This window comes from Callithrix jacchus, chromosome 5 (assembly GCF_049354715.1).
Source record: "Callithrix jacchus isolate 240 chromosome 5, calJac240_pri, whole genome shotgun sequence".
Taxonomy (NCBI): domain Eukaryota; kingdom Metazoa; phylum Chordata; class Mammalia; order Primates; family Cebidae; genus Callithrix; species Callithrix jacchus.
This window is the reverse complement of record NC_133506.1, coordinates 129419849-129443989: the sequence shown is the minus strand read 5'-3', so window position 1 is coordinate 129443989 and position 24141 is coordinate 129419849. Positions and strand designations below refer to the sequence as shown.

General features: G+C 50.8%; 1 protein-coding gene across 4 annotated transcripts in view; it reads left to right on the top strand.

The window, feature by feature from the left end:
- Positions 1-24141, top strand: part of SDK2 (sidekick cell adhesion molecule 2) — a 313791-nt gene that overhangs the window by 181829 nt on the left and 107821 nt on the right. For all 4 annotated transcript variants that reach the window (XM_035301669.3, XM_035301668.3, XM_078374537.1 and 1 more), the window contains 3 exons: positions 6513-6660; positions 14226-14359; positions 22615-22726. In XM_035301669.3, the coding sequence (XP_035157560.1) occupies positions 6513-6660; positions 14226-14359; positions 22615-22726 (394 nt within the window). The remainder of the gene's footprint in view (positions 1-6512; positions 6661-14225; positions 14360-22614; positions 22727-24141) is intronic.

The following is a 24141-nucleotide window of genomic DNA, read 5'->3' as shown; positions in this document are numbered from 1 at the left end:
TGCATGTAAGCATGCATTCATACATGTAAACATGCATATGTCTAAACATGCATATATAAACCATCCCACCAAATGCATGCATATATAGACATCCCACCATAAATAAATGCATACATGTAAACGTGCATGAATACGACCGTCTATTCCACCATTCAAACATATGTACATGCATACATACAACCATCCATCCTACCACATAGGTACACATGTGTATAAACATATACAACCATGCATCCCACCATACATACATGTAAACATGCATGCATAAACTTGTGCATCTCATCATGCAAACATGCCTACATGTAAACATACATGCATACAACCATCCATCCCACCATAGACACTTGTACATACAACCACCCCATCCTCTATACATGTGCACATAAACATACAACTATACATTCCACCAAACATGCATGCATATGCAAATGTTTATATACAACCATCCCATCCCACCATACATGCACAAATGTGTGTAAACATGTAACATAAGCAGCATCTATCTCAAACATACTGCAAACATGCAAACATACATGCAACCATTTATCCCACCACATCTGCATACATGCCTGTAAACATGCATGCATATGTAACATCCCAATAATACATGCATACATGTAAACACATATACGCACAACCATCCATCCCACCATACAACCATGTACATACATACAAACATAGCTACATACAACCATCCATTCCCCCATATAACCATACATGCATGCATGCAAACACATACAATCATCCATCCTGGCATCCAAACATACAGACATACATGTAAGCATCTATACATACAACAGCCATACCACCATACATAAATACAACCATCATTCCTCTGCCCTTCCTCCATTCATCCACCCAGCTCTCTGTTCTTCCATTCCTTCCTCCATCCACCCATTCACCCATACAGCCTTCCATCCCTCTATCCATCCATCCCTCCATCCATCCATCCCTCCATCCATCCATCTCTCCATCCCTCCATCCATCCATCCCTCCATCCATCCCTCCATCCATCCATCTCTCAATCCATCCATCCATCCCTCCATCCATCCATCCACAAATCCCCGCCCCACTCGCCTTCTTTTATTTCCTCTGTGAACCCCTTCTCTCCTACCTCTGAGCCTTCACATACATCCCCTCCCATTCCCATATACATCCCCTCCCATTCCCATATACACCCCTATATACATACTCAGCTTAACAAAAGCTTCACCTATCTCCCAGTCTAAAGTAAGTCCTCCTGCTATTCGTCTCATAAAGAATCCCATTCTATCCTTTTCAAGTTGTCACAGATATCACCAATCATTTGCTTGTGGGTTGATTTACTTGTGCCTGTCTCCCTGACCAGACTGGAAGCTCCAAGAGGGCAGGCACTAGGTCTTCCTTCAGTACCTACACCAGAGCCCACCTGGCCCACAGTAGGGGCTCCACTGGGACCTGGTGAATGCTGGCATTGAGTGAATTTAGAACGTACTGTGCACAGGGCGCAGGCCCAGAGGTCTTGTAAGGATTTGCTTCTGAATGTGACTGCCTCTCAAGCAGTTGAAGAATATAGTGCCATCTATACAAGCGTTGAAGAATGTGCATGCAGGATTGCAATGCAGGATATGACCCAGGAAGGAGGCAAGGAGGATGGCACGGGGAGGGCCAGGGTGAATGTGGGGCAGGCCTGGCCCTCAGTGCTCAGTTGCATAAGCCACTCCATCTCCATGAGCCTTCATTTCCTCACCAGTGAAATGGAGCAAATAAAACTAGAGAGGAGGAAGAAACACTATTACCATAAAATTGCTTTAAATTGTTCAGATATATCTTCTGAGTTCTGTGAAAAGTTTTTTTAAGTGGATAAAATTATTTTAAGAACTGAAATCAATGTGATTCATTGATGTAATTTTTTATAGACAGAGCCAAGTAATGGAAATTAATAAACAACTAAAAATGTATATTTATTTAAATTGAGCTTGTCATGTTATTGTAAGGATTAAATGAGATAATGCATGGAAAATCTACCTAGAAAGAAATTTGGGGTAGGGTAAGTGCTCAACTGCTCTGTTTTTAAATTCTATTTGAATGGTTTGGGGTAATCTGCATTGAGGAAGTGATGTTTAAACTAAACTGTGAAAAATGTGTAGGCTTCCAATATTTTAACACTACAAATATTAGATACAATTTTTAACACTTTTATATACTCTTCTAGTTTCTATGGCTATGTAACAAATTACCCCAAAACATAATGGTATGCTGCAATCATTTATCATGTTCACAGATCCTGTGATTCTAGAATCTGGACAGAGAATAGCAAAGGCAGCTTGACTCTATTCTAGGATGACTGAGGCCTCAACTGAGGCTCAGTCTGGAGCTGAAGGGTGGGGCTGAAGTCCTCTCAGGGCTCACATGTTTGTTCACATGTCCAGCATTGATGCTGCCTGTCATCTGGGGACCTCACTTCCTCTCCATGAAGGCTTATCCCACATCTGCTTTGGCTAGATTGAGCTTCCTCACAACATGGTGGCTGGATTCCAACGGCTAGTATGGAGAGTGAGAGCCAGGTAGCAGATGTATCCTTTTGATGACCAAGTCTCAAAAGTCACATAATTGGTCAGATAGTCACAAGCTCCCTAGATTTAAGGTGAAGGGACCTATGCCCCATCTGTCAATGAGAGGAATGTCCTTCATACTGTAAAAAGAGCATGTGAATAGTAGCAAAATATTGATGCAGCCATCCTTAGAGGAACACAGCCTGACATACACATATCATCTCATGAAATAGTGCAACCTTTGAGGAAGGAGCCCTTCTTAACTCTATTTTACAGAAGAGGAAATTAAGGCTTGACGAAGTTGAAAGTTTTGCCCTGGCTGGACACAGTGGCTTACACCTGTAATCCCAATGCTTTGGGAGACCTGGGTGAAAGGATTGTTTTAAGCCAAGAGTTCATGACCAGCCTGAGCAACATAATGAGACTGTGTCTCTAGAGAAAAAAAAAAGAAAAAAGAAAAAGAAAGTGTACCCAACATTATGGCTAATGAATGACAGCACTAGGATTTGAAGTCAGGTCTGAAAAACTCCAAAGCTATTACCATTAAACACAATGCCTACCAAGTGTAGAACAAGGATGCCACCACAGATTTGATCTGTTGAAACACTTAATTGACTACATATTTCCAGGATGCTGTATAATCATGGTGCCTTGGTGACTCTTGGCTTGCTCTAGTGGCATTCCAGGCAGTGGCCCAGCCAAAATACCAGCCGTGGGGTGGGAGGTGGCAGGACATGCTATGTGCATTAAGGCAAGAAAGGTTGGCTGGGGTCAGGTTAGGGAAGAACCTTAAGTCCAGGCCAGGGAATTTAGACTTTCCTAGGGTAGTGAGGCGTTCCCAAAGGCTCTGAGAAGGTCAGAAAAACTAATCAAGAACAGTGTGTAAGGCCGGGCACAGTGGCTCACGCCTGTAATCCCAGCATATTGGGAGGCCAAGGTGAGTGGATCACCTGAGTTTGGGAGTTTGAGACCAGCCTGACCACCATGGAGAAACCCTGTCTCCACTAAAAAATACAAACTTAGCCAGGCATGGTGGCACATGCCTGTAATTTCAGCTACTCAGGAAGCTGAGGCAGGAGAATCGCTTGAATCTGGGAGGTAGAGGTTGCAGTGAGCCGAGATCACGCCATTGCACTCCAGCTTGGGCAACAAAAGCAAAACTCTGTCTCAAAAAAAAAATCAGTGTGCGAGATGGACAGGAGGGGATCTGGTTGTGAGAGACATACTCGGGGTCTGTGCCGCTGGAGTAAGGGGCCAGCCCACTGGCAAGGCCAGATGGACCAGAGGGTCCTTGGTATATAATGGTAATGTCCCAGAGGAAGAGCTGAAAGACTTAGTGGGGGCAGGGAAGGGAAAAGCCACCAAAGGCTCCAGGGGTTTGAGCTTAGGTAATTGGGTTTGCAGGGCGTGAAGGCAGATTTTAACAGAACTAAAGATTAAGGAGAGCTTGGCAAGGAGGTGACCGAAGGCCTTCCTCGGAGAAATGCCCAATAGATTGTTGGAAATTGAATCTCAGAGCTCAGGGCAGAGCCAGAGCAGAAGGCACACGTGTCATTTGCGGGGAAATTGTGGTCAAACCGTTAGGCCAGGTGAAGCCGCCATGGGGCCAGCGTGGCTGGAAAGAGAATGAAGACTAGGGTTTGGAAAATGAATGGCAGGCCCGCATTCTCTGCTAAAAATACAAGAATTAGCCAGGTGTGGTGGCAGAATCTGCAAACCAAGAGAGTGCATCAGGTGCTCAGAGAGCCAGGGGTGTTGAAGCAGGGCCTTTCAGTGCCCTGGGGATGCCCGGGTGGGAGGGAGAGTGGGGAGCACTTTTGTGCTTTTTCCAAGTCTCAGGAGATTCTGAGAGCCACCCAATTCAGCCTTGGCTCGAGCTGGAACTACCTGAGCAGCTTTAGAAAGGCTCAGGTCCGGTCTGGGCACGGTGGCTCACGCCTGTAATTCGAACACTTTGGGAGCTCCAGACCAGCCTAGGCAACATAGCAAGACCTTGTTTCTATTAAAAATAAAATTATTCAGGCTTGGTGGTACACACCTGTAGTCCCAGCTACTAGGGAGCCTGCAATGAGAGGACTGCTTGAGCCTGAGAGGTCAAGGCTGCAGTGAGCCATGATCACTCCACTGTACTCCAGCCTGAATGATACAGCAAGACCTTGTCTCTAAAATAATAATAATAAAGAAGTACTGAGGTCAGGGTTCCACACACCCCAAAAGATTCTCATCTCTGGGAATATTAAAGGCTCCTCAAGGATTCTAAGGTACAGCCAGGTTGGAGAACTCCTGGTGGAGGGAAAGGAAGAAGGGTCCGTGGTCTTAGAGAAGCTAAGAAATAACAGCTGACTCCATAGGAGGGGCCCGGGCATCTTAAGATGCAGCCCCCTTGGTTAAGAAGGGGTCTGTTTGGCAATGGGGAAATGAAGGCTGTAAGACAGCAGTGTGAAACCTTTCTGTGCATAGGAATTCTCTGCACAGGTCAAGGCACATTCTAGTGATGGCTTAGAAAATGGGGTGATGTAGGCCGGGCGCAGTGGCTCACATCTATAATCCTAGCATTTTGAGAGGCTGAAATGGGCAGATCACTTGAAATCAGAAGTTTGAGACCAGCCTGGCCAACATGGTGAAACCCCATCTCTACTAAAAATACAAGAATTAGCAAGGTGTGGTGGCAAATGCCTGTAATCTCAGCTGCTCAGGAGGCTGAGGCAGGAGAATCACTCAAACCTGGGAGGCAGAGATTGCAGTGAGCCAAGATCACACCATTGCACTCCAGCCTGGTGACAGAGTGAGACTTCATCTCAAAAAAGAAAAGAAAAGAAAACAGGGTGCTGTGGGATGTCTCTCATTCCCACATTCCTCCCCAGTGAAATCAGAAGCTTTGGGGGTTAGGTTCCCATCAGCACTTTTTAACTCTACGCACCGTCAAGTTTGGGACATATCATAGGCTCCTCACAGTTGAACACGGACACACTTTGCCAGGCATCTTGCTAAAATGTTGCTTCTGATTCAGCAGGTCTTGGGGAGTCGGGGGGGGGGCTGAGGCTCTGTATCTCTGACAGGTGCCCGGGTGTGGTGCCCAGGCAGCTGCCCACGGGCCACACTCGAAGTAGCAAGGATGTTCATTAATTTTTGAGGGTGTGGTAGACGCACAAATACCCCTTCCCAAACCTTATCTCCAAGCCTCTGTGTTGGAATTAGTCTCCCCACTGCCTCGTCCCACCCTGGCAGGCAGGCAGGCTGGCTGGCTGGCTGGCTAAAGAGTTTTCTCTCCCCATCTCCTCTGCTCTGTCAGCCAGGATAAATGTTCCCCTCCTTATCTGCCAAGGGGGTGGCATGTTTTAAAAGAGCAATATGGTGTTTATGTTCACACATACACACAAACTCACACACTACACACCCAAGGCACAGGAGAGAAACGCTGTCTGCACCCGTTTGCAAGCATCTAAGACCCCATTCTCTCAGCATGCCCACCCTTCTCTCCCTGAAAGGGCGCAGGAACCTGCCCTTCACCTCACACCAGAACCTCTGCCATCCTGAAAGCCACGCTGTAGGGAGGGGAGGAGGAGCTGCACAGCCTGAATCTAGGGTTTGAGGTCCAAGTTCAATTTCTGACTGTCTCTTCCTAGCTAGGTGACCTTGGACAAGTCAACTAACCTCTCTGAGCCCATTTGAGCATATTTTTCCATTGTAAAACATGTGAAACGATGACCAACCTCTCATGGTGGCTGGATGAGTTGGCTGATGGAAGGATATAGGGATATGAATGGAGACAGTAGCAGAAGGCAGGGTGCCAGTGGTGAGGCAGAGAACGGGGCAGCGAGGTGATGTGGGTGGCCCAAGCAGGGTGTCCCCCTTCCCCATGGTCATCCTGTCTGCCCCGAATTTTCCATCCATGGCCACCAATTCCAACCTGCAAGCTGGACAGTCCCTGAGGCTGACCTCCAGTCCCTCATTCTACTCCCATTGTCCCGGCTGCAGACATGGGGAGCTTTGAAGAGGGGGAGAAGCACCAGAGCGTCTCCCACGGAGAAGCAGCTGTCATCCGTGCCCCACGCATCGCCAGCTTCCCCCGGCCGCAGGTGACCTGGTTCCGGGATGGCCGCAAGATCCCGCCCAGCAGCCGCATGTGAGTGCACCGCTCTGGGGGATGGGAGGGGGCTCTGGGGAAGGAGGTTTGGGGCCAGATGAAGTCTCCTGAATGCAGAGGAGGGCCTTTGTGCAGAAGCTCCTTTCAGCTCTTCTGGGACACAGCCAAGTAGGGGACCTCCCAGGGGCTTTCTTGGGATACACATGCAGGAACTTGGGACCATTGAAACCCATGCTCAGTCCCCTTCCTGGGGAATCCCAGGGTGTTGCCTCCACTGTAAGCTGAAAAATAAATCTGCCTTTTAGAGCACTTAAAAAACCTGAACAGGCACATACGAAGGCGTTGTCACCGTGGTTACAGGCCCAGGACTCAGGCCAGCAGTGCCAAGGGACATTGGAGAGGCTGGCGTCTCCTGGGCAGCCGGGCAGCCCTGGGCGTGTCCATTGGCGGGTTTAACTGGTGTGCGAGGGCTGTGTGTGTCTTGGCTGCAAGGCGGAGGTATGGCCAGGGCAGCCCCAGGGAGAGAAACACACAGACCTCTCAGTGTTCACAGGATGTCTCTGTGCCCCTGGGGGTTGGCTGGGGCAGCCCTGCCTGTGGGCAGGAGCCATGGAGCCAACAACCCCCACCTCTGCAATAGGCAAACAACAAAGCATTTCCTCCCGAAATACACCAATCTCCCCGCCCTCCTGAGCCTCCCAAGTGTCTGGAGCCAGCCAGGGATTTCCTTTTTCCAACCCTGCTTCCAGAAGACCACCTTCTGATCTACTCAGGCTGCATGTACACAGGACCAAGCCTGTCCTGGTCTCTATAGAGAGTGGAGGAATAGATGGACAGTTTCTGCCTTTGGGGAACATTAAGTCTAGTTGGGGGAAGCATAGTAACTATAACAATAATAATAATATCACCATCATTGGCCAGACGCGGTGGCTCACACCTGTAATCCCAGCACTTAGGGAGGCTGAGGTGGGCTGATCACTTGAAGTCAGGAATTGAGACCAACCTGCACAACACAGCAAAACCCTGTCTCTACTAAAAGTACAAAATGTAGCCAGGCACTGTGGCAGACCCTGTAATCCTAGCTTCTCGGGAGGCTGAGGCAGGACAATCACTTGAACCTGGGAGTCAGGGGGTGCAGCGAACCAAGATCAGACCACTGCATTCCAGCCTCCAGCCTCCAGACAGAACCAGACTCCGTCTCAAATAATAATAGTAATGACAAGATCACCATCATCATCACAGCAGCTGCCGTTTATTGAGTGGCTGCTATGTGCTGAGGACTGAGCTAAGCACACAACACATCCCCTCTCCTCCCAGACAGCCATGCTCCGTGAGGAAGAAGATGCTCTCAGTCTCATTCTCCTTCTTGTCCCCAGAGCACCTGCTGAAATGAGGCATTGTTGAATGAATGACCCTCACAACTACCCAGTGAGATGCTGGGTTTCTCCCCATTTTATAGACAATCCAGTGAAGTTGCCAAAAGTTTAACTACTTTGCCAAATCTCACACCGCTGGTAAGTGGTGAATTTGCATCCAGCCTGCCAACTCCAAAGTCAGGTTCTTTCATTCTTGTCTTACGTGAAAAGTGCCTGAGAACGGACACACAGACAGGATGAAAAGATTGCATTTGTGGGAACAAGTCCTGTGGAGTATCTCACCTTAGCTACCTGTTGAAATCATTTGGGAATTTGGGGATACAGTCATGTATCACATAATGACAGAGATACATTCTGAGAAATGTATCGTTAGGCAATTTCGCTGTTGTGTGAACACAAACCTAGATGGTGCGGCCTACTACGCACCTACGACATATAGGCTGTATGGTGTAGTCAGCTGCCCCTAGGTTATAGGCCGGTACAGCATGTTACTGTACTGTAGGCAATTGGAACACGATGGTAAGTATTTGTGTATCTAAACATATCTGAATATGGGAAAGGTACCATAAATATATGGTATACAAGATTTTTTTAGTGGCACACCTGTATAAGGCAGTTTCATTATAATCTTATGGGACCAGCATCATATATATGGTCTGGTTTTGACTGAAATGTTATGCAGTACATGACTGTGTACTGATCCTTGATTTCTATCCTAAGATTCTCTGACTTAATTGAAATGGGATGGAATTTGAGCATCAGAATTTATAAAAGCTCCCCAGGTGGTTCTAATGTGAAGCCAGAGTTAAGAACCACCATCCTAGTATGTATCAGCTATCCACAGCCACAAATATGCTGTGTAACAAAACAACTCAGTGGGCCGGGCACCGTGGGTCATGCCTGTAATCCCAGCATTTTGAGAGCCCAAGGTGGCAAGATCACCTGAGGTCAGGAGTTTGAGACCAGCCTGGCCAACCTGGTGAAATCCTGTCTCTACTAAAAACACAAAATTATCCAGGCATGGTGGCACACACCTGTAGTCCCAGCTACTCAGGAGTCTGAGACGGGAGAATTGCTTGAGCACAAGAGGCAGAGGCTACAGTGAGTCAATATCACACCACTGCACTCCAGCCTGGGCAAGGCAACAAGAGTGAGACTCCATCTCAAAAATAAACAAATAAATGAACAAACCGCTCAGTGGCTTAGAGCAATACACAACACACATTTCTGTTTCTTGTGAGTCTACAGGCTGGTGATTTAGGCTGGGCTTAGCCGGGCAGTTCTTCTGGCCTTGGCTGGGCTGTCTCACTTGTCTGGGACTGGCTGACTTGTCTGGGTGACTGGCGTGACTTGCCTGTGCTGCACAATGCATCCTCCTGCCTCCCAGCCCTAGCACGTTTTCCTGGCAATTGCAGAGGAGCAGGGGAGGAAGCAGGAACATACACTTTTCCAGCTTCTGCTAATATCACATGGGCCAAAGCAAGAGCATGGCAGAACTCAAAATCAAGATGCAGGAAAATAGACTCTGTTCCTTGAGCAATAGAACCTGCAAAGCCACAGGACAAAGAGTTCAGATACAGAGCAGGGTGAAAAATCGGAGTGGCACCCCAGGTTAACAGGGGGACTCATGCTGTGTGAGTTGGAGTGTGCCCTCTTAGGCCTAACTTATGTTCAATAAAACCAGCAGAGAATGGTTCTTAGCATGGCTGTTGAGATTATGCTGTAGAAGGGGAATGCTCTCCACACAGGTGTTGGGACATGTAGAGGAGCCCAATCCCCATCCCAGCTCCCTTTCTGAGGTTATTTCCCATGGGCTATTGCAAGCCAATCAATTGGTAGTGGCTTCGTGGAACTCTGTGTTAGGAAGGATTCTGAGGTCCCATCCAGACTCATGAGAATGAATATCACAATTGATTAGCAATGTCTGCCATAGCTGTGTAAGGGGTGTGATGGCATTTTCCTACTACATTTGTTGTGGGGGATGAAACCCTTTCTACAACCTACTCCCATCACCCCTTGCCTAATACCTCTCCACCTCCTTTTCTCACTCCCAGCCTCTGTCCTCATCTTGTTTTCATTCCTACAGTGGCATCAGGACAGAACACCCTGGCCTGCACACACACACACACCTCCTTGGTCACACACACCCCCAGCCCCTGCACACCGCCACAGTGTTCCTACCAACTACATGATAGAACACTGTGGTGATTTTATCCTGGCAATTACAGCAAATTAATATTCATAAGTGAACAGAAAGGGTCCCTGGCAGTAAATTCCCCGGTGTCTGTGTGTCAGAGATACATATCTGATGAGCATGTCTGCCAGAGGGGTGTGCAGGGCACAGAAGGCGCCGCTATCTACAGAGAGCTGCTCTTATGGTGGGGCAGGAGCAGGGATTAGCACCACCTCATGCCCCGTGCTCACTGTTGAACAGGAGACAAGATTCCTCATAAAGATGCATGCTGGGGGCTTTAGACTCATTCTAGGATAATTTATTTCATTCATAATTAAATTATCGATGGGGGCCCCAGGGAGCTGAGAAAAAGGGGCTGGCTTGATAGGAGCAATGGGTGGAAGGGAGGCCAGGGCTGGGCCAGTCAGAGCCGTAGCAAAAGCCTCCATTGAAACCAGAGGGTGTGGCTGAAAAATATAATCCTGCCCGAGAGTCGAATTCTGCTGTCTGTGTCCTCCAAGAATTCTTCCTTCAGCTTCTTTCGGTGTGGGTTGCCTCTGAGGTGCAGTGCTGCAGGTTAGAAACCCTGCTGGGTGCCAGGAAGAGCACCCAGTACAGTACAATACAGCATCATCCAGGAATGTCTGTCAAGCGGATGGATACTCTGGAGAGAGCCACGAGCCCAGAGACCTTCCTTCACTGCCTGCTGGGGGCGGCAGAGCGGGCAAGTCAAAAGCCATCTCTGCCTCCTGCTCCACTATGGGTTTAAGACTTGAATCCTGGCCCTGGGCTTCCCAGCCCAGGGTGCTTCCCTCCAGGCACCAGTTAAAGCAGTGCCAGCTGCAACCGCAGATAGAGCCCCACATCTCAGTGACTGTAGAAGTAGATTTCTTGCCCATTTATTGTTTTGTTTTGGTTTTGGTTTTGGCTTTTTTGTGGCGGAGTTTCACTCTTATTGCCCAGGCTGGAGTGTAATGACGTGATCTCTGCTCACTGCAACCTCTGCCTCCTGGGTTCAAGCAATTCTCCTGCCACAGCCTCCAGTAGCTGGGATTATAGGCATGCAGCATCACACCAGGCTAATTTTGTGTTTTTAGTAGAGACAGGGTTTCACCATGTTGGTCAGGCTGGTCTTGAACTCCTGACCTCAGGTGATCTATCACCTCAGCCTCCCAAAGTGCCAGGATTTCAGGCATGAGCTACCACGTAAAGTCCTACCATGATGAGAGGCATGCTCTCTTCCACATAGTCATTCAGGGGCCCTGCTGACGTGGGTTTTGCCATCAGCACACAGCCTTCCAAGTTATCCTGCTCTGCCAGAGAGAAAGGGGGCGGACATGAGAATCGCGTAGGAGGTGCTGATGGTACAAGCCTAGCAGCGGTGCCCCTCCCTTCCTCCATATCCCCCTAGTTCAGCCTCACTGCCCCACCTGGATGCAAGCAGAGATGCAAAGCCTCTCTCTGGCTTTCCAGCCACTGCAGTCCATGACACAAGGGGAGCCTGAGACTAGGTGGGCAGCGGCCATCTCTGCCATCTTGATATGCACGCTACCTAGGACAGACTGTGTCAGGCATGGCACTCTTGACATCTAGGCCCCGACCACTCATCCCTGTGAGGGCTTTCCTGTGCATTGCAGGATGCGTCCTTAACAACATCCCGGCCTTGACCCCTCGTTGTTGGTAGCACTCCTAGAGCTGGCAACCAAAAGTTGCCCAGACATTGTCATCCCTGGAGGGCAAAGTCAGACCTGGTTGAGAACTGCTGACCCAGAAAGGTTGACCATGATATTAGACAAAATACAGCAAAAGGAGCCTTTCTGGTCAAGAAAGAGAAGAAACTGGAGGTGGGAGCCTTCTTGGAGACCGAAAGAGTCCTAAGACGGGTGGGTGAACTGGAAAGGGGGCCGAGCTGTGCCCGGTGTGCCCACTGGAGGCTTCCTTGAACTTGCCTCTGTGGCAGTCATGGATGTGGCGTGGCTGGGGTAGCTGGGCCTGCATGGTCCCAGTGCGTGGTGCTCATGAGAGTCCTCAACCCTGAAGCTGGCCGTGTGCCCGTCTGCAGTGTGGGAAGAGACAGGTGGCGGTTGCAGGACTCTCTTGGGCCTAATGGGAAAGAACAGAAGCATCAACAGGAATCAGAATCCCCCAGCCTCTGGCTAGAAGAAATCCTACAGAACACCTGTTCCACGCTTGCACAGAAGAGGAAAGTGAGGCCCAGCAAGGAGGAAGCTGCTTGCTTTTCAGAGGCTAGGGCCAGAGCTTCATTCTAGAGCTCAGCCCTTGCCCCAACCAGAGCCCTACACGGGGCGGACCCTTCCTTCAGACACCCTCACATGCCACACCAAAGGACAAGCCCATGCAGGAAACTCCCAGGTGGGAAAATGACCCCATCCCTGTCTTATTTTGTGCTTTTGAAATATTTTTGCCTGGTTCTGGCCCCACCTCCTAGTGCCTCATTAGCTGGAGGTTAAAAGAGCTCTCCGGGAAAAAAAAAAAAAAAAAAAAAGACATCAGTAAGGTACCCAGGAATTGCGGGCAGGAGGGCTTGGCTTCCTGCTTCCCAGAGCTACGCCGAGGGTGTGATTCTCAGCATGTGAAGCACCAAGCCAGGCGAGAGGGTCAAAAAGCAGCACAGCCGGGCTGGGAGACAGCGGGGCTGGAGAAGCGTTCCTGGGGAGGTTTATTTGAGAGCCTGTTTAAAACTCTGTAACATCCACCTAATGGGAAAATTTGAAAAGATATCAACTGGATTTGTCCTTGTTAAACTAACATTAAGGATGTTTAACAGCTGTCTCAGGCACATCACATTAAAATCCAGAGATATACTTGACAAACTAATGGCTTTGTTTGTCACTGGGAGAATGGGTGGAGGGAGGCCGAGCCGGTGCGGGTGGCAGTCCTGGCTCCATTCCACCCACATTCCATGGGGCCTCCAGCTTCCTGCCTGGACAAGCCCGTTTTCCCTGCCTGAAGACCTGGCCTGTCAAGGGGCTACATGACACAATCCCAGCAAAGGAAACTGGCGGGGGCAAACAGCCCATCACTGTACCCCCAAAGCACACCAGCCTCCTTTTCCCTCCTAACTGGCCCAGCTAGTCCCACTCTTGGTTATGAGCTTCAAAGAGGTAGAAACTCTAGCCGGGGGCAGTGACTCACACCTGTAATCCCAACAGTTTGCAAGGCCAAGGTGGGCGGATCACCTGATGTCAGGAGTTCGAGACCAGCCTGGTCAACATGGCAAAACCCTGTCTCTACTACAAATATAAGAATTAGCTGGGTGTGGTGGCATGCACCTGAAGTCCCAGCTACTCAGTAGGCTAAGGCAGGAGAATCACTTGAACCTGGGAGGTGGAGGTTGCAGTGAGCCAAGATCACACCATTGCACTCCAGCCTGGACAACAAGAGCAAAACTCCATCTAAAAAAAAAAGAAAGAAAAGAAAAGAGGTAGAAACTGAAACTCAGAAAGAAGACTAGAGGGAGACAGGACCCCCAGAAGTTGATGTTACAGGCGACTTGTGGCCTTTGAGCCAGTCAGCCCTGAACACATTTAGGATTAGGTCAGGCCGTGGGTTCTGGAATGGCCCCGCTCATGTCTAAATTCAGTAACATTTATTTGTCATTTGCTTATTCTTTCATCGGCATTCACTTATCCACGCTGAGAACATTTCTTCAGTGTCTGGATGCTCATGATGCAGAAATAACCACACACAGCCATGGAGGCTGTGACCCGGCAAAGGGCAGAATTCCATGGGGGCACCTGGAAGCCCCTCACCCAGCCTTGGGGTAGGGGCCAGGGAAGCTTCCTTTGGGTATTCTTGGCCATGAACGTGCTGTCTCTGGGTCTGACTGACAGCGTCAGCACCATGTTTGGGATTATCTGCAAAGTAAATATGGCGGGATATAGGCAGTAAGAGGTTGGAAAGATGGGTGACAGGAGGGGCTCTGGGAGGCCAGGGACTGGGAGGTACGGTCAGGCTGCCCTTTCCTACTACCACTCCCTGGAGGTTCAAAGCCCCTCAGGCCCCTGTCAGAAGAATCCTTTCTCTCTTCCCAGAGCCATCACGCTGGAGAACACCCTTGTCATCCTGTCAACGGTGGCTCCCGACGCAGGTCGCTACTATGTTCAGGCTGTTAACGACAAGAACGGGGATAACAAGACCAGCCAGCCCATCACGCTCGCCGTGGAGAGTAAGTATGCGCAGGGCCAGGACGGATCACAGCGGGTCATTAAATCTTGGCAATGGTGCTCCAGGGGACCATTGGGAAGATGGAGTGGCAGAGGAGGGGGGCAGGGAAGCTGGGGGACGGCAGCGGGGAGGCTTCCCAAGGAGGAGGAGACACAGCAGGGCTGGGAGCAGCTGAGTGCTGGAACCCATTGCCACGACCTGCCTGAGACCCTGCGTCGGTGGAGAGGATGCTTAGCATGACTGTTAGTAGGGCTACGGGGACCCAGGGAGGGGTGGGCAGAGGAAGAGTGTGTGCATGTGTGAGTTGCTGCCACCATCCGGGCCCAGATGATGACCAGGAGGGCATGTGGGGTGATTGCAGGACTAAAGCTTGTTTTTATCAGAAATATACTAACTGCCTCTACTTGGCTGTCACATAAAAAGTGCTGTCTATATTTGGCTCCAGGTGGTCCCTGCTGATGGGAACACAGGCCCTCTGCCCAGGCTCCCACCTGAAAGTGCCTCTCTCCCCAGCCTCAGACACCTGCAGCTCCCTGGGTGAAAGGGACAAAGGTGTCTCTAGAACTCACCACACAGTGAGACACACATAAAAGTGTGACTCCCTCGGTGTGCTTTGGCAAAGAGACGCTTGTCCTGCCAAGATTGAAGCCAGTTATTTTGGGAGGGCTGAGATGCGGGGATGTCCTTTCTGGCCTGGTTCTCCCTACCGGACTAGCCCCTCCCTCCATACTCCACTCCCAAGACAGAGAAGGAGGGGTGGGACAGCCCAGGAGCAGCCCAGGCCAAATCCCAGAGTACGTGGGGGGAGGTCAGAGCTTCCTGCAGCAGCAGCAGCCGAGCAGTCACATAAGCTAAGGGAGGCAGATATTCACCTCCCTCTACATCCGTACAACTTCTGCTCTCAAAGCAAGCCTCATTCATCATCCACGGTCACGATGGTACTCACCCACCAGTGACAAGATTGAGGGTGTGGGCCAGCCTGGAGCCTTCCTATGCTCTCCTTCTGGTGCCAGCCTCTGCTGTCAGTGCCCAGGGGGCCCTGGACATTGCCAGGCCTTGTCATCCCCCTTCCAGGGCCTTTCAAACTTCAGCAGGAACCACTTCCCATTATCCCAAGGATTTCCTTCCCCTAATCAGTGTCCAGTCAGCCTAGAAGGAATTCTGAATGCAGGGAGGAGAGTTTCACTCTGGATACGGACCCATTAGGGTCACAAGTATATCTAGATACTGACCATCACAGCCAAGGGTGTAGCCTCTGAGGTTGAGCCAGGGGCTCAGTCAAGTCCCAGCAGCCTGGACCCCAGCCCATCCCCTGGGGCTGCTGTTTGTATAGGAGAAGGGAATTTAGTCATCAAAGACAGATGCTTCTCCCCATATATCTTCTGGTGATCAGATTCCCTGAAGTCTCATGGAATCCTGTCATTTGGTAAGAGGCAATGTCAAAGATACACGAGTGTCTCATAGTCCAAGTCATCCTCCTGTGTGACTCAGTTTTCCCTGAGACAGAGTCAGGCCTTCCTCTCTGTTCTTCTCCTCCAGCACCCAGCTCCTCCTCACAGGCGTTAAACTGGGCTACTCTTCCTGGCTGACTTTGGGGGTCGTTCGCTCTCTGATCCATCCCAAACCACCCCAACCCTCCAGCTGCCCCCAGGGAGGTGGGCAGGGCCTCTCTGACCCCCTGCACCCACCCACACCCCGCCCAGTTGCCTGCCTCTGCCACCCCATCACCTCTTGGCCCCCTGCAGTCACGCACTGATTTATCCTGAATTCAGAGCAGAATCAGCTGATTTTTAGCTAATTTCTCTTCCCACAAATGACTGCACTTGAAAACCCTGTTCCTCTCCCTGACACAAATCCCCAGCCTGCCTGCCTGCCAGCCAGCCAATTTGTGAGGAGCAATTGCTGCTGTGCCCACCACCAGCACCAGCTCCCCTCATTCCTCTCCTGGGCCTCACCCCTCCCTCTGCTCTCCCCTCCACACCACTTCCTCCATCCCTCCTGGACTCTTACACCTCCTTATAGGGACCCCATGCTCTTCAGAACCAGAGAAGGAAAGACCAAGCCCAGTGACCCCAGAAGTTGCCCCCTGCTCAGGATAACACCAGTGACCTCACCGGACTGTCACAGCTCCTGACAACCCTATGCTTGGGTGGTGACTCCACACCCAGGGATCAGTGCGGCACTCTGTTCAAAAGGAAATAGAATCTGAACCACATACGAAATTTTAAATTTTCCAGCAGCCCCATTTTTCACCAAGTAAAAGGAAACCTTTGACATTAATTTTATTACTCTGTTTTATTTAACCCAACATAACAAGGTGTTATCTTTTTAACATACAATCAATGTAAAGAATATTAATGGGATATCTTACATTGGCTTTTTCATACCAAGTCTTTGAAAGTCTCGTGTATTTTACGCTTATAGCACATCTCAATCTGGATGTTAAATTTTCATCCAAAATACGTGATCTGTATTTAGATGTCACAAAATTTATAGCTGAAAAGTAGAGTCGTATGCACAAGTTGTTCCACACAAGCTTAAAAGTGTTCTAATAACTGAATTGGGGATCCATTCTTAATGAAATGTAAATTAGCTAAAATTAAATCGCATTAAATCAAAGGGGCACCAGCCACATTGCAGGCACTCATAGGCACGTGTGGCTCATGTGGCTCCAGGTCCACATGTGGCTTGGATCACAGGGCCTGGATACCCTGGCCCCTGGGCAGCTGGAAAACAGACATCCCAGGAGAGAGAGTGGCTCACACCACTTCTCCATCTGTAAATTGAGCCTCAGTTTCCCCATCTGTAAAGTGGTGCCTGTGGCAAAGTTGGGAGGATTAAATGAGGTGGCCCAGGTGAGTCACACAGTCTCTGAGCCTCCGTCTCCCCATCTGTAAATTGGTGCTCATGGCAAAGATGGGAAGATTAAATGAGCTGATTCGGGGAGAACAGACCATGTTAGATGTCCCTTGTCATGGCTGTTAAGCAAAGCGTCTGGGGCAGTGAGATCCAGTGTGCCTCCCCATGTGGGGGACCCCCCTACACTTCCACACGAGGGCCCACTCTGTGGCAGGAGCTCACAGGGAAGACACCCCTCCTCTTTGCTCAGGCTCGCCTGTGATTCACCCAAATAACCCACTTGGGCTGGGGTGACCTTCATTTACAGTGAATCTGCTTGAGGACCACCCGGCACTGACTTCCCAGTCCCAGCCATGGCAGAGAGCTAAGTGTTCTCCTGCCAAGCCCCAGTTCTCAGCCACCGGCTCATGGCAGGGGCCGGCAAGGACCATACTGGGAGTCCTAGAGGATCTTCCTAAGCATGATCTGGGTATCGCAGGGGGCCTCCAGGCTGAAAACTCTTATCTTCTAGGCCATCCTTCCCAGCTTTAAGGGCGGTCCCTGCTGGAGCCTCTGTCCCAAGCATGAGTTTGCTGCCTAAATCTGGTTAGGCTGTCCCCTCCCGACGCTGGCTGGTCATGGGGGAGATTTACTAGAGGAGGGAGACAACTTAGCACAGTGCTCTCCAGCAGGGCACGCCTGGCCGTAGAGAGCGTCCTGCTGAGGGTGAGCCTTTGCCACACCCAGGTGTCTCTGCCATCCTCCATGCACCTGAGCCGTCCCCTCCCACCTCCACGCCACACCAGCAACCTCCCCTTTCAGTGCTCCCACGGGCAAGGCTCTCTCCAGGCACCTGCGATGCTCACCTAGCTCATCTTACAGCAATCATCAGAGGCAGGTGACCAAATTACCATCATCCACAGTTTACAGGTGAGAAGGCTGAGGAAACTGGGCATGAGACGCCCACCATGCACTTCCCAGCAGCATTCACTAATAGCTGGGGAAACCAGGAATGCGATCCAGGCTTCCCGGACTGCCAAGCCTGTGCCATCAACTCCTACCCAGACGGTCCCCCGAGCTCAGTCCTCAGGGAACAAGCTCAGAAGGAAAACAGATGCCCCTCTGGGCTGCTGGCCACTGAAAGGCATCAGGTGCCACCTTCTCCATTCTGCCAGCTCCTCCACCATGTTCTCAGTCTGAATCCCCGGCTCCAGGCTTCCATGAGCTGTCCTGCCCTCTGGACACTCTGCTCTGCTGGCCTCTCTCTTGGGAACCCCCCATCCTTTGAGCTTCTGGCACCTGCTGCCCACGCTCCCTCTCCCTCGAAATTCTCCCTGGTACCATCACTTTTTCCTCCTCCCTATAAGTAAGCAAGCCCCTGCCTAGTTCTCAGCCCAGGTTCCTCCCATTCTCCCTGTTTCTCTGGCTCCCCCAAATCTCACCAGTCTCCTGCTGTCTCCTGATGCACCTCCACCTCCGAAAACAGACATCCCACCCCACCTCCAGCTCAGCCAGACAAAAGCCAAACCCAGCAGGGTGCGGTGGCTCACGCCTATAATCTCAGCACTTTGGGAGGCCAAGGTGGGCAGATCACTTCAGGTCAGAAGTTCAAGACCAGCCTGGCCAATATGGTGAAACCCCGTCTCTACTAAAAATACAAAAAATTAGCTGGATGTGGTGGCGCATGCTTGTAATCCCAGCTACTTGGGAGGCTGAGGCAGGAGAATCACCTGAACCCAGGAGACGGAGGTTGCAGTGACCTGAGATTGTGCCACTGCACTCCAGCCTGGGCGACAAGAGTGAAACTCTGTCTCAAAAAGAAAAAAGAAGCCAAACTCTCCCCGCTTCTTTGAAAACCAGTTCCCCCCGGGCTTCCCTTTTCCTCCTAAAGGCTGCTTCTCTAGGCATTTGGTCCCCAAACCCTCATCCATCCTGTCCTCCCATCCCCCACGCCCTACCATCCCACCACCTGCATTTCCACTGCATCCACCTAGAGCGGACCTCCAGCCCAGAGCCAGACATAAATCGCCATCACTCTGGTCCCGATCAAACCTCTCCCAATGGAAGGTGGGTCTCCTCTCACAGCTCTGGTCTGTTGGTTGCACTGTGTTAAGAAGGATGCTGAGAACATATCTAGGCTTCGCCAAGAAAAGCACTGTGACCAGTCAGCACTTCCTCCTGGAGGCAAAGGGAAATGGCCTGGGAAGGACAGCTCGGGGCCAGGCCCGGCCACCTCTGCTCTGTGGCTGTCCTCCTCATCCACCCTAGAGCTCTGAGGGCCACCCCATATTGTGTCCACACCGTCACTCACACGGTGCTCCCCTCCTAGAATCCCCTCCTCCACTCACTTCTCTGAGTCCCACTCAACTCCTGCTGTCTCCCAGGAAGCCAGCCCATGAAATGCCTGAGGCCTTGCCCGGGACCCTTCGGGGCTTAACATGCAACCCCGAGCCTGTGACTCTCACCTCTCTTTTGCCGGAGTCCATCACTTGGACTAGGGCTGGTGCGGAGAGCTCTTCCCTGCACAGACAGGCACATCTCCAGGAGGAGAGGCTGTCAGTTACTGAGCACCTACTGTGTTCCAGTCACTCTGCACTCAACCCCAGGCCAGCTTAGCCACCCGCTTCCCGGCAACCATCATGCTCTCTTTCACTCACTAATCCCGTGAGCATTGATCTGACTTCCTCTGGGACCTCGCCCTCATTGAGAACAGACCCCAGCCATCTCACTTGGAGGGGAATCTCCAGTGCCTGAAACACAACCTGGCACTGCTCTGTGGCTGTGTCAAGCATTCACCCAGGAAAGATTTGTTGAGCTGGGGCCTGAATTCACACAACCCTGAGAGGTAGGGACTTTCAGTCCCATTTTGCCCCTGAGAAGACTGAAACTCAGTAGAATGAAGTCACCAGGACACCTGGGGGCAGAGCTGGGTTTTGAACCCAGGCCTTCCTCACCCCTGGGACCCTTTCTCACTATGCCAGCGTCCCTGGTCACCTCAGCCCCCGTCAAGCCCGGCAGGCTTCCACCTGAGCCTGACACAGGTCAGTCTCCCCTGCATTCCTTCCAATGAGCCAGCCCGAGCCCTGGGGTAGCCCTCATATTTTCAAACTGGAAACTCGCCTTCCTCGAGGGCTCCCTGTTTACCTGACTGCGCCACGCGGCGCCCTGGCTGGGGCTCTAACTGTCTGTCTCCTCCTCATGCCCCATTAATCTGAGCCGTGGTACCTGCACACCCCCGCATGTAATAAACAACTTAGAGCACACTTTTATGGATTCGGCTATATCAGCAGCTTTCAATCCGATCGCTCTTTATGGCACCTACACGAGGCTTTTATATTGTTGCAATTATTTTGCTTTATATGCTTCCTTTCTTTCCCCCTTCATTTTACTTTATTTTTTATATTTCATTCCCATTCTTCCTGGGCCTTTTCTAGCAAGGCCTGGAGTCAAGGAAGGAAAGCCTGCTCGGGCTGACAAGGTGGCCCAGAGTGGCAGAGGGGCCACTGTGCAACCTCCCCAGGCCCCATAAAGAACAGGCCAGCCTGTCACTGTTACCCCGGGGCCCGGCATGTCATCGTGGCCTACTACCTCCAGAACCTTCTGGAAAGAGGCCAACTGGATGGATTTGTTGTGGAGAAAACAATCCTCAGAGGTTGTATTTTCAGGAGCCGTGGGTCAGGTATATCGGAGTTTCTGCCAATATCAGGCCTACACTTACCCACCGAGATAAAAAACCTGGCCTCTACTAAAAAAAAAAAAAAATCTCAAAAAATAAAAAAAGGAAATGCTACCACCTCTATTCGAAGAGTTTGGAGTGTTTCTTTTTTTTTTTTTTTTTTTTTCCCAACAAACCCACTTATGGGAAGTTCTTGTTCATTTCAATCATTGACTCTGGAAGTTGCAGGATGGTAACTCTAGCTCCATTCACGTGTTGACTTAACACACGTATTTGAGCACTCACTGTGTACCAGGCGTCCCTCTTCGTGCTGGAGGAGTGGTGGTCGTCGAGACTGCATGAGTCAGCTCATGGTGCTGTAACAAAGCACCACAGCTGTGGGCTTCTGAAGCAGACGTTCGGGCTCCCACCGTCCTGGAGCCTGGAAGTCCCTGATCGGGGAGCCGGCACAGTCAGCTTCTCTTCACAGCTGGCAGATGTGTACCTTCCCGCCGTGTCCTCACATGCCGGAGAGAGAGAGAGAGCTCTGGGCTCTTCCTCTTCTTACAAGGACATGAATCCAAAATACAGATATACATACACCTGACAAGTACTGGAAACTTGCTTTCTGAGAGTTTCATTAACTCTTTAATTTCATTCAATGAAAGAATTAAGGTATTAGATGCTTTTCTAAGCTAAAGTTTGCACTAAGTTAAGAGAACATTTTTCTTTTTTCCTGAGACCCTCATTGGTCCTCATGAGGCCTGACCCTCATCTAATCCTAATCACCTCCCAAGGGACCCCTCCAAATGCCATCACATTGGGGGTTAAGGCTCAACATATGAATGGGTGGGGGACACGGTTCAGTCCACAGCAAAGACCTAGGTTCCTGGTCAGGGAGAATTTTAGTCTCCTATGGCCTGAGCAACAAAGTACTACCAGCTGAGCGGCTCACAGCAGAAACTGAGCCTCTCACAGTCTGGAGGCCAGAAGACTGAAAATCAAGGTGTCAGCAGGGCCATACTTCTCTGAAGATTCTAGAGGAGTCGCCTTTCTTGCCTCTTCCTGGCTTCCGGCAGTGGCCAGCAATACTTAGCATTCCTTGGCTTGTGGCCACATCCCTCCACTCTGCCTTTGTCTTCACAGAGGCTTTTGACCTGTGCATCTGTGTCTCAATTTCCCTCTTCTTACAAGGATGCCAGTCTTATTGGGTCTTGAGCCTACCCTGATCCAGTATGACCTCACCTTAACTAATGACACTGTAATGATCCTATATCCAAATGAGGTCACATTTATGGGTGCTGTGTGGGTGTGAATTTGGCAGGAGGTGTGGGGGGATGGGGTAGGGGGGGTAAATCTGTTTGACCAAGTACAGAGAGTTTGCATTCTGGTGGAGAAAGTGGACAATGCAGAACTAAACCAACAAGGTAACCCAGGCAGAGGGAAGGATTTTGAAGGGAATGGAACAGGACAGGGTGGTGGTGGGAGAGGGGTATGTGGCTGCTATACAGGAGGGATGAAGAAGGCCATCAAAGTCAGGGATGTCTCTCCTTGGACACTGGTGTGGTGACTCATCAACAGAGGAAGAGGAGGGATCAGGTAGTCCCTGGGGTCAGTGTCTGGAGGTCTGCTCTGGGGCTGCCCCCATGGCCCCTGCTCTACTTGGTGAAACAAAGGCCACCCGGCGCATCAGCCTCTAATGAGGCCAGGCAGGGATAGAATTTTCAACCTCTGCACCCAGCTAATATCTGCTCTCTCCCTAGATGTAGGGGGACCTGCAGACCCCATCGCACCCACCATCATCATCCCACCTAAAAACACCAGCGTGGTGGCCGGGACCTCGGAGGTTACCTTGGAGTGTGTGGCCAACGCCAGGTGGGTAGCACCTCTTCCCTCTCTCCCCCACCCCTAACTCCATCTGCTGCCCCCAAACTGTGGGATCCAGGGAGAGCAGCCAGAAGCCACGCCACCCGAGGATTCAGGATGGCAGAAGAGGGATGCAGGGAGACCCACTGGCTATTGTCAGAGCGTTGCTGTGTGCAGGCCAGGCCAGCTCGTTCTCTGTAGTCCAAGAAGAGAAAAACAGGCTCTGGGTAGAAGTTACAGGGAAGGGGACATCAGCCTGGGGCATGCAGGACTGGAGGGAGGGTGGACCCGCTTCCAACCCTTGGAGGAGCCCAGAAGGAGCAGGTGGCCTTTCAAAGCAGAGCCCTCTTGCATGGAGGGGTATGCGGGAAGAAAGTGTGCCTGGGAGACGATTCACATGGTGGTTAAGAGTACAGGCTTAGGGCACGGTGGCTCACGCCTGTAATCCCAGCACTTTGGGAAGCTGAGGTGGGCAGATCACCTGAGGTCGGGAGTTCGAGACCAGCCTGACCAACATGGAGAATCCTGTCTGTACTAAAGATAAAAATTAGCCAGGCATGGTGGCACATGCCTGTAATCCCAGCTACCTGGGAGGCTGAGGCAGGAGAATCACTTGAACCCAGGAAGCAGAGGTTGCGGTGAGCTGAGATCGCACCATTGCACTCCAGTCTGGGCAACAAGAGCGAAACTCCATCTCAAAAAAAAAAAAAGAGTACAGGCTTTGTAGGAGGGCAGATCAGGGGTTGAGAGCCACCAGGGCCCTTCCCAGCCATGTGTGGCCCTCACCTCTCCCGCAAAGGAAACACTTATGTAACCCCTGAGTTTCATCATGTGCAGCTAAGTGACTTCCCATGCTATGCACCATGCTAAGTGCCTTCCCACACCACCTCCTTTCTCCCAAAACAACTGCATGGCAGAGGTGTCACCACTCCAGAACCGAGAGAGGGCAAGCAGCCTGCCCAACGTCACTCAGCTGGATGATAGCTGAGTTGAGATCCACTGCCCCCTCCCCCCAGGCCTGTACTCACTGCCACACTCTGAGCCTTAGTCTCCACATCTGTAAAATAGGAATGATCTGAGCACCAACCTCAGTGGAAGATGCATAGGCAGCACACTGACCCAGCCTAACCTGACCTTTCCTAAATGCACTGTGAAGTTAAACCAATGGGATGGCTGGGGGGTTAGACTGATGATCCCCCCCGAGGTCCCCTTGACCTCAGCCTTCCTGGGGAAAGAGTGTGTCATGTAACAGCATTTCTTCTTTTTTTTTTTTTTAAGATGGGGTCTCACTATATTGCCCAGACTGGTCTCAAACTCTTAGGTTCAAGTGCCTCAGCCTCCCAAAGTGCTGGGATTACAGATGTGAGCCACCATGCCCAGCCCTTTTCTGTTGTTACTGTTTTTAGCAGCATTTCTAAAAGTAT